Source organism: Jatropha curcas, chromosome 3 (genome assembly GCF_041381405.1).
Source record: "Jatropha curcas cultivar XTBG-Jc1 chromosome 3, XTBG_Jcur_1.0, whole genome shotgun sequence".
Classification (NCBI taxonomy): Eukaryota; Viridiplantae; Streptophyta; class Magnoliopsida; order Malpighiales; family Euphorbiaceae; genus Jatropha; species Jatropha curcas.
In genome coordinates, this window is record NC_143153.1 from 926,033 (window position 1) to 936,830 (window position 10,798).

The window sequence follows — 10,798 nt, forward strand, 5'->3', positions numbered from 1 at the left end:
ATCACTAGAATAGCCAATAACACTCTCCCCCAACTTCTTGTTGACATAATAGGCGGGCGTTCGACGACAGAGCCACAAATGTGCTGCCTTTTCAAGTCCAACGATAGAATATCATGGACTCATAATAACACAATTAGAATCAGATCCAGAGTTACTTATAACACCCAATTCAGTCCGTTTGGGGATAAGGAAGTCTAAGAGATATATACACACACGATTTGGACAAACTTCCCGTCTTTGACCTAGCTCTAGCTTTTGGAGAGAGTTAAGTCTAGATTCGTGAGTTAAGTATGGATTCATTTTCTTTGCTGTGGTTATGCTAACACATTGAGGAAATGGAAATTATCTAGGCAAGCCGCATTTCTTTCAAAAATCAATCGCTTTAGAATTTATTCGATAAAATTAATTGTTTATCAATCGCTTTAAAATATATTTAGTAAAATTAATTGTTTTGATAGTTGTTAATTGTTTTAGTAACATTTAGCTGTTAATTATTTAAATAGTTTTTCATAAAATGCTAAAAGTTAAACGTTATATGAATTAACTTTACGCTATTTTAATTTTTAAAAGCTAGTTTAAAAACTATGTTACTGTACAATACTCCGCCATAGTTTGAAAAAAGTTAGAAAATTTAGCTTTTTGAAACTATAGTTTGCTCACTCGCCAGCAGCAACACTAGACATACAAACAAATGCTCAGAAGCAAATCAGCCAGGAATCTCCCGATATAAACCACACCACATCCTATGAAGGCAAAAGATTAGTTTTAGATTAGTTGCGGTCTAGCTCGAACTCACTCAAATCCATGCTTAAATGACCCGATCACAATTTGGAATTACCATCCCAAGAAGATAATATGAAGGAGAGAACATCGACCTATAAATATATATAAATTCATCACAAAACTAAAAACTTGTTCATCTTATGATTGAGTGAATAGGGATATTATTAACAATGTTTTTCCATTTCTCCCTTTCAAAATCTGCCGGGGAAAATGTTAAAATGCATGAACTAACAAGAAATCATTAATTCTCAGACAAAATAATTATTTCTCTGAGGCTTTCAAACTCATATTTGATACAGCTTTAAAACAAACAAGAGAGAGCTAATAGAATATGATGCAAGAGTCAACCAACAGCCAAACTAAGCAGTAGTTCTTCAATTATTCCACAATGTCCAACATCGCCACCATTCCCTGCATAAAAGAAAGCAGACCATTCATTGCTCATCCAGAAAATTTTTAAAATTAAAAGTTTACTGTTGTCTGAACTATCCAGGGTCTTTGGATGTTTTACTTGCCAGATTAAGTAGGCTTAAGTAGAAAACATCATAAATATACTAATATCCTTACATTTGAGTTTGACATCTCCTTAAAAACTTCATGAAGGTTTGTAAATAGTTTTTCATGAAGCACTTTGATCCTAAATATGCAATGGTGTCTACTAATAATTTAATGTTGGGGTAGCATTCAATTTTTTTAAAAATTATTTAGAGGCTTATACAACTACCATCCTTCACCACAATGAAAAAAGAGCTTAATCTACAAAGGAGCCACTACATTGATTGAAAATAAGCATCTCGTTAATCTCTACTAAACAAAAGACAAATCTAAAGTAGATTGTGTAAGAAGGTAGTTGCTCCCACCGTTACCACGTCCCACTAAAAGGAAAATTGACAAGGGTCCATGGTATAACAATTAAGGCACTTTAATTAAAGCCTAGACCACACAGTATCCCTGTTTCTCTTTCTTCTTCAATGCTGGAAAGATGGTCACCTAATATTCTTGCTAAACAGATTAACACGAGGCATTTTACAAGGCAGTACTGATCCTGCACATCAATCATGCAGGCAAAATAAGTATCTAATCAGAACAATTTAAGCTAACCTCACAACCCATAAGCAATAGTTTACAAGCATCTATCAAGAACATACAAATTTCATGACAATAATGACCCTAGCCCAGAGATATTCATAATGCAATACCCTATTTGAATTCTACTTCAGAAATTAGAAGTATAAGACAAAGGGAACCTGTATAGAAAATCTTATGCAGCAGCCTCCAACAACTCCCTCTCCGCACGCTCCTTAATCCTTCTTTCAAGTTCTGGCCTAAAATGCCTTATGAGTCCCTGCACCGGCCAAGCTGCAGCATCACCCAACGCACAGATAGTATGTCCTTCAATCTGCTTTGTGACCTCTTGAAGCATATCTATCTCTTCCAGCTTTGCATTTCCAACTTTCAATCTTTCCATGATCATCCAAAGCCACCCAGTACCCTCCCGGCATGGTGTGCACTGGCCACAACTCTCATGCTTGTAGAAGTAAGACAGCCTTGCAATTGCATCCACAACATCAGTAGATTTATCCATCACAATCACAGCTGCAGTCCCCAGTCCTGACTGGACAGCCTTGAGAGCATCGTAATCCATTAGCACATCGTCACATATGTGCTTGGGAAGTAATGGGACAGAAGAACCCCCTGGTATTACTGCAAGTAGATTGTCCCATCCACCCCGAACACCTCCACAGTGCCTATCTATTAACTCTTTCAGAGGTATGCTCATCTCCTCTTCAACTGTGCAAGGCTTATTCACATGACCTGAGACACAAAACAATTTTGTCCCAGAATTGTTCTTCCTGCCAAAACTAGCAAACCATTCTGGCCCACGCCTCAAAATGGTGGGAGAAACAGCCACTGTTTCCACATTTGTGACAGTAGTGGGACAGCCATACAACCCTGCATTAGCTGGGAATGGAGGCTTCAGCCTTGGTTTTCCTTGTTTTCCTTCTAGACTTTCCAAAAGAGCAGTCTCTTCGCCACAAATATAAGCACCAGCACCATAGTGGATGTGAACATCAAAATCATATCCAGATCCACATGCATTCTTTCCTAACAACCCGGCTTCATAAGCTTCTTTTCTTGCTCTTTCCAGGTTCCTACGTTCATTAACATATTCACCCCTAATGTAGATATAAGCAGCACTGGCTCTCATTCCCACACCAGCAATTAAGCAGCCCTCTAACAGCTTGTGTGGATCATGGCGCATAATTTCCCTGTCTTTACAAGTTCCAGGTTCACTTTCATCAGCATTGACCACAAGATAGGAAGGGCGGCCATCAGATACTTTTGGCATAAATGACCATTTGAGACCAGAGGGGAAACCAGCACCACCACGTCCACGGAGGCCAGATTTCTTGACTTCATTAACAATCCAATCAGTGCCCTTAAGTACCAAGTCCTTTGTTCTATACCAGTCACCCCGTTTCATGGCACCTTTGAGAAAAGGGTCATGCAACCCATACAAGTTGGTAAAAATCCTATCCTCGTCTTTCAAGCCACCAAAATGGGTTTTCTCCGGAGGTGGGGGAGGTGGGGGAGGCTGTGGACTGCCAGCATTTGTTGCAGCTTGGGTGCTCAATGATCTAAATCCTATGTCCAGCCTATCACTATGACGCCGAATCATAGCAGCTCTTTGCAAGGAAAGAATGCCCCTAATGGGTGCCTAGAAAAAGATTATATATCAATAAAAATGCTCCAAAAATAAATTTTAAAACATTTAGAATACAAGCTTTAATCTATTTCTCCAAAACTCAAAATATTTAAAAAAAAAAAAAAAAAAAGTTTTTTCCCCCAATGAAATAAAAACAAGGACCAGGACACAAGATAATAAGCAAAATCAGAAATGCTAAGCGTTGCCAAAAATGATATATTAGTTTAACAATGAGAATGAGATTGAAATATAACAGTAAGATAATTTCTATTTAGAATACAAATTCAGAAAGTTCCACCCACTAAAAGCCTAAAAAACATTACTAAGAGGCATAGCTATCATTCATCTAAGTTAAACAATAGAAACTCTCTTCTAAAACAAAAAAGAAAAAGAAAAAACTCGAAACTCATACCTCCTTCCTAAGTACCCTAAATTATTAATAGGCATTACCATAACACAGAACATAAACAAACAAATTACAGCTTTGATCTTAATTCAGCTACAAAAGCTTAGCCTGCGAAAATGATTGACAGCTTGAGCCTAAAAGGGCAAATAAATTACTGAAGTGGATCTAAACAGAGAAAATACTTGGATTGAAATGAAATTGCAAAAACCCTAGGACAGTGAAGCAGAAACAGAGAGGGAATGAGTAATAGCATACCATAGCGCGAAATGTCACGGATTAGCTTTTCCGAGTCCGCGATTCAGCGAAATCGAGATAGGCAAACGGAGAAGAAAATGAATTGAGAATGTGGGGAATGGACTATGGAATTCCCTACTCCCTGGACCTGGATTATGCAAAATGAACGGTTGTGATTTTCTAACATTGATTACATAAGGGCCTTTCTTGTGATGATCATGGTTAACACGTAGAGATATCACCGTGTTGCCGCGATAGATGGAAAACGGCAATGAATGCTACTGTGCGTTTTGATTCTTGGGCTTGGCTTCATGAACTGAAATTTAACTTTAGCCCAAAAAGAAAGTAGCTCTCTTGTCTTATTTGTTAGATCCAATTTGTAATTACCTCAATCCAAAAGTAAGAAAAGTTATTTTAGATATTTGTACTGATTATTAAAAAAAAAAAAAATTGGTTTCAGTTTCTTTATAAAAAAATATTGAATTATATAATTATATGTTAAATTTTAGTAATATGGCATTTCCAGTATTAAATAATATTTCATTTTGTGATAAAATTAAATGCATTAGGTCTATCTGAAAGTGAACGTGGAAATTCAAATTTTATCAATGAAACAAAAAAAAATTACACCTATATACAGTTACGTTTTGTTCAAAAATTCTATATTTTAAATTTCAATAATTACTTTTTTAAAGCTTATTTTAAACCTTAAAATTTTAAATTCTTTTTTTATTTTCCATTCATATATACTTCAAAAATTACACAGGCAATTTATGTAAATATAACTTGACAGAAAAGGATAAATATGAATAAAATTAATTATAGAGTTATCTCAATCAATTTTGGATATATGAAAAATATTACTTATTCTTAGCGAATGAGTTTATCCATATACTAAATTAATCCAATAAAATCATTTCCGATAAGTATTATTTTCTTCTTTTTTTTTTTAAATATCAGTACCTTAATTTGTATCATATATATTTATTAAATGAGAATAATATATGATTGGATCCATATACCACAAATAGCTAAACGTTTACCATCATTGCATGCACAAATAATTGACAATCATGTATGCTTGGACTCTTTCTAAGGAAGAAGAAGATTAAGGCCTAGGCCCCTAGGCCCTAGCCAACAAATGATATATGTCTATCACTCAAAATACATGGAATGTTGTGGCTTTATTAGGAGCATATATATACATATTGACAACTTACTCTGTGTATGGGCACATTCATCGTGCTTCATTTGATTTAGGCTTCTTCTATGTATAATATATAATGCCAAAGACAAGAAGGGACCTACATAGTTTCTACGAGAAGTTGGCCACTGCGAGGGATCCAATGCCTAAATTGAAGAGGACAATGAAGAATGATAGGAGTGTGCAAACCCCCGGTTCCGTTCCGACGACTGAACCGCAAAAACTAAAAATCGAAAATAGAGTTTATTTGGTACCGATTCAAATCAAAATAAATTTGAAAATCGAACCAATCTGATCGATTTAATAGGCATCGGTTCAGTCAAATGGTTCGATTTTACTCAAAAAATAAATATTTTGGAATAATCGATCCAAAGACCAAAAATCGAAATTATGGAAGGTTTCAAACTAAAACCGAAAATAATTTGGTTCGGTTCAATTTTTGATTTTTTCCAAAGCTCGCCCCTAAAGAATGAGACTGAAAATCCACCCTGTATGTGTTGGCCCATTGCCTTTTCAAGTTCTTAAACTTTGAGCTCTGTGTTTGTTGTGCTTGTTTTAAGGGCCGCATACAATGGAGAGACAAGCCCTTCTCCCTCTGCCCGAGATTTACAATACAACATAGATGGTGTCCCTATATTTTTCTTGCGTTAAATTGCATATTTTTAGCAGAGTTAATTTGGGTCTCAATCATACCATTTGGAAAATTACATATGTATGAAAATTATTAGTGACAGGCCAGCATAGCAAGGAAAACATTTATAGATGGCAGGCCGACAATAAAAACATTCTTCAACTGCTACGGATGCGCTATTTGAGTCCAAACTCGATTATAAATTAATTATCTAAATTATTTATTTCATATTAATTTAGATTTATCATCCCCAATCGCAATTCAGTGGTATTTATGACTGCGATATTGAAATTTAAAATCTTTTACGGAGTGAGATGACTGGAAGATTATAAAGTAATTATATTTAATTTGGTACTAAATATTTTGATTGTCATGTATGATAAAAAAAATAAATTCTTGATAGGATTATTACTTGTAATCTCACGAGAGATGCAGGCCAAATACGGCTTCTAGTGATGTGTATATAGAAATTTATGTAGGACGAGATCAGACAAATCCTACAAATATCATAGTACAAGCTGTTCTTTTTTACTATATGATAATAACAACCTTTTTTTTTTTAATTTTTTCCTGCAGAGTTCAAAACAAAATTAGACATAGACAAGTGTAGAAAATTATTAATAAACTTAAGAATGGAAAAGAAAAATATCTAAAATATGAATTCTATATAAAAAAAATGAGGGTGCAGCAATTTAAATTTCTGAATTCAACATGATAAAGGATTGAACCGGGTACAAGAAAGTCCGATTAGAATTCAAAGGTAACTCCAAACATTTAAACCGGTCATCAACCATAAATATTAAGACTTTATTAGAATGGACCCCGCTTTTAAGCTCCTCCCATTTTTTTAAATCACAAGTAACGTTAATCACGACCTGGTCAAACTACATTATTTACCGTGGTTAAATTAAACCGCTCCTAATAAAAACACTTGCGTTCCCTCCTTGTTGCCGCTGGCCTGCTCCCCTTCTCTCTCACTCTTCTCTTTCCTGGTACGTGACACTAACAATAACTAAACCAAATGTTTGGCAACTCCGGTGCCGGAAAACAGGTCTTCCCAATCGATTACCAGGCTGAAGTTTCTCAGCTTCTCGTTGATGCATGTCATAGTAATGACTCGAAGTTGGCGAGTGAATGTCTCGCTGATCCTTTCGTGGACGTGAACTTTATCGGGACGGTGAACTTGAAGACGAAGAAGACGGAGGTTTTACTCCGAGATGAATCGCCACATGAAGTTCATGTCGAGTATGAGGAGTTCAAGACTGAGGTGACCGCTCTTTTCCTCGCTGCTCATGCCGGAAATTTAACGCTCGTCAGGATGTTACTGGTAACGTAACTGACTCTCATTTGATTTGGCCTCTGGGGTTAAGTTACTTGGAAGTCAAAACAGAAAGGAGAAGGGAGTCTTATTCTTTAGTTTCTATTTAAAAATGAAAAATCATTACTCAGTTTGTTGATAATGGTTTATGGTTATGGCTTTTTAGCTTTAGTATCAATGAATTCTTAATCTTGTCTTTTGGATACTTATGTTTGGCTATTAAGGAGATTCAAAATTTTTTTTTCAAATGATTAGTTATTTGATTTTATTAATTAATTTAAAAGGATTTCTTCGTTTAAAAAAATCGAAAGCGTTTAGAATCAAAGATGATTTGAGTTAATCTGCTTCAGTTCTGATCAGTATTTTGAGGAAGAGAATCTCTAACATGTAGTGAGACAGAGAATATTTTCCCTTAATATCTTTGGTTCAGTTTTGTACGCCAGCATGATACGTGATCACATAATCTGACAGATAACCTGAAATTTTGAATCCACCTTCACGGGTCCAACTGACAGAATTACCCCGTTCACCAGTAGAAGAATTCCTGCATCAGATAGCTTATCTTAAAACCAGGGTTTTGGTAATTAGTGTAGCTAAACAATTGGTTCAACTCTTACGTTTTGAAGGATGTCATTAGTTGGTTATTAGGCAAAGTTGTGATCGTAGAATGGAAACACTGAACTTATGAATCTTCATAATCTGTGGTTCTCTGCAAGCTAGAAACAAGATAAATAACAAAAATATTAAATCAAGATGTGGTTTTCTGATACAGAGCGTCGGTGCCAGTGTGAATCAGAAACTGTTTCGAGGCTATCCCACGACAGCAGCAGTAAGAGAGGGTCATTTGGATGTATTAGAGGTGCTTATAAAAGCTGGAGCATCTCAGGAGGCATGTGAGGAGGCTTTATTAGAGGCAAGCTACCAGGGGTTGGCCAGGCCTGCAGAGCTGCTCATGGGGTCTGACTTGATACGCCCACAGGTTGCTGTTCATGCTCTTGTCTCTGCTTGCTGTAGAGGGTACGCCAATGTAGTTGACACCCTAATTAAGGTACAAATATTCTATCTTTAGGAGCCTAGCAAAGGGATAAGCGTATAGTGAAATAGAGCAATTTTGGTGAATGCATTCTGATTAAATTAGAAAAATTTCTTTTCATCAGAAAGCATTATTTTGTGATTGCAGTGAAGGTTGCCTTGCCTTGCATAGGTGCACTCATATTTATACTCAATTCAGAGATCTCTATGCTTCATCAATTGATAATTGCTGATTGAATTTGACGATCTTACTTGGTGGCAGTGGGGAGTAGATGCCAATGCAATTGACAGGGTTCTGCTTCGTTCTTCCAAGCCATCACTGCATGCCAATGTTGACTGTAACGCGCTTGCTGCTGCCATTGTTAGCCGACAGATATCGGTCGTTAGATTGCTGTTGCAGGTACGCATTTGGATATATAATACTTGCAAAAATCACCGGAAAGACGGATCTTATAGAAAACTATTTCTGAATGGCATATAGCACGAAAACACATATCTGAGGTGTTGGGAACTTGGAACAAAGAAGTGTTGTATGATGTGTTGTTGCCTGAAGTGTGAATATGTCCTCGTTGGGTACATGTGTTATTTATGATGGACCTTGGATGATGGTTCTACATTTGCTATTTACATAACCTTGCTAGGATATTTGATCAGTTAGAGTTTCTCAAGCTTCCTTTGGCAGAATTACTAGTCAATAACTATAAATATAATATTAACGAATTGGAATTGGTAACAGGTCGGTGTCAAGATGGACACCAAGGTGAGGTTGGGAGCCTGGTCTTGGGACATGGATAGTGGCGAAGAATTCCGAGTTGGTGCCGGATTAGATGAGGCTTATAGCGTCACCTGGTGTGCTGTGGAGTATTTTGAATCAAGTGGTACTATATTGCTCATGCTCCTCCGACATCTCCCCGTTAACACTCTTCACATGGGGAGGGCTCTTATCCATCACGCCATCCTATGCGGCAATGCAAGAGCGGTAGAAATGCTATTAAACTGTGGTGCAAATAAAGAACTTCCGGTTAAAACTTCTAAAAATGAGTGGCGCCCCGTCCATTTAGCTGCACGGCTTGGCTCAGCCAAAGTTCTTGAGGAGCTGACGCTCGCTGGCTGCAATCTCAACTCCAGGACGGATTCTGGAGAAACTGCCTTAATGATATGTGCTAGACATAAGCAACAAGAATGTCTAAAAATCCTGGCCTCAGCTGGTGCTGATTTTGGATTGATCAATTCATCTGGTCAGTCTGCTAGCTCAATTGCAAGGTCTGCTAAATGGGCTCTTGGCTTTCAGCAAGCAGTGATTGATGTGATTCAAGCTGGGAAGAAAGTAATATCAAGCAACCTCTCAAAATTTTCTCCCTTAATGTTTGTTGTTCAAGCAAATGATATTAAGGCCTTAAGAAAGCTCATTGAGCGGACGGACATCGATCTTGATGAACAAGATGATGATGGATTCTCTGCAGCTATGGTAGCTGCTGCCAGCGGTCACGTGGAAGCTTTCAGATTACTGGTCTATGCAGGGGCTAATGTAAAGCTGCAGAATAAATATGGGGAAACCGCAATCAGCCTATCAGAGTCAAGCCACCACGGTGAAGTCATCGAAAGGGTAATGCTTGAGTATGCAATTGAAGAGGGATATAACTATTCTGCTGGAGTTCAAGCTCTACATCGCGCAGCGCACTGGGGTGACATTGATTTGGTTCATATGTTAACTAGAAGAGGTTACGATGTCAATGCTTTTGACACTGATGGATACTCTCCTCTAATGTTAGCCGCAAAGAGAGGCCACAATAGAGTGTGCGAGCTTTTAATTTCATGTGGAGCAATCTGTGATATTGAAAATGCAAGAAAAGAAACTGCACTCTCACTCGCCAGGAATAATGGCTATGGAAATGAAACGGAAAATATAATATTAGATGAACTTGCTAGACAACTTGTTCTAGATGGGACTCGAGTCAAGAAGCATACAAAATGTGGAAAAGGATCTCCGCATTATAAAGAATTAAGGATGGAAGGTACTGTTGGAGTTTTAAGATGGGGAAAATCAAGCAAGAGAAATGTAATTTGTAGGGTTGCCGAGGTCGGTCCAAGCTCAAAATTCCGGTGGAATCGCAGGAGAAAATTTGATGTTGAAGACCCTGGAGTTTTCCATGTGATCACTACAAAGAACAAGGAAGTGCATTTTGCGTGTGAAGGTGGAGTAGAAATGGCAGAGTTGTGGGTAAGAGGAATCAGGCTCTTGACTAGAGAAGCAATCTTTGGCAAGAAACAGGTGATTTGTGAATGATGAATGACAAGTTTGCTTGCTGTGGGAAATGCTTCATCTCAATGTATTTTTCATTTTTTTTTTTTTTGTACTTTTACTCCATTGTAAAGATTTTTTGTTCTTCAGATATTGATGCAGACTTGCTTGTACAATTTGCTTTTTGTTTTTTTATAATCTAAATTGCTTTTGCTTCATTGAGTAAATTTCGACAAAAGAG

At 37.1% G+C, this 10,798-nt stretch overlaps 2 protein-coding genes across 3 annotated transcripts; one reads left to right on the forward strand and one right to left on the reverse strand.

Moving 5' to 3' along the window:
• Nucleotides 1-901: 901 nt before the first annotated feature.
• CI51 (51 kDa subunit of complex I) lies at nucleotides 902-4,350 on the reverse strand. 2 transcript variants are annotated; one of them, XM_012230254.4, is made up of 3 exons: nucleotides 4,152-4,347; nucleotides 2,031-3,502; nucleotides 902-1,194 (listed from the first exon to the last, which is right to left on the reverse strand). In XM_012230254.4, exons 1-2 carry the CDS (start codon nucleotides 4,152-4,154, stop codon nucleotides 2,045-2,047), a joined length of 1,461 nt encoding a protein of 486 aa, XP_012085644.1. In that variant the 5' UTR covers nucleotides 4,155-4,347; the 3' UTR covers nucleotides 902-1,194; nucleotides 2,031-2,044. The 2 variants fall into 2 exon arrangements, with proteins under 2 accessions (XP_012085644.1, XP_020539126.1); XM_020683467.3 differs by lacking the exon at nucleotides 902-1,194 and adding an exon at nucleotides 1,559-1,828 and having other exon boundaries at nucleotides 4,152-4,350.
• Nucleotides 4,351-6,903: 2,553 nt separating this feature from the next.
• LOC105644783 (uncharacterized) lies at nucleotides 6,904-10,775 on the forward strand. The gene is made up of 4 exons (XM_012230253.4): nucleotides 6,904-7,292; nucleotides 8,056-8,331; nucleotides 8,578-8,715; nucleotides 9,052-10,775. The coding sequence occupies exons 1-4, from the start codon at nucleotides 6,987-6,989 to the stop codon at nucleotides 10,600-10,602; spliced, it is 2,271 nt and encodes a 756-aa protein (XP_012085643.1). The 5' UTR covers nucleotides 6,904-6,986; the 3' UTR covers nucleotides 10,603-10,775.
• The last annotated feature ends 23 nt before the right edge of the window (nucleotides 10,776-10,798 follow it).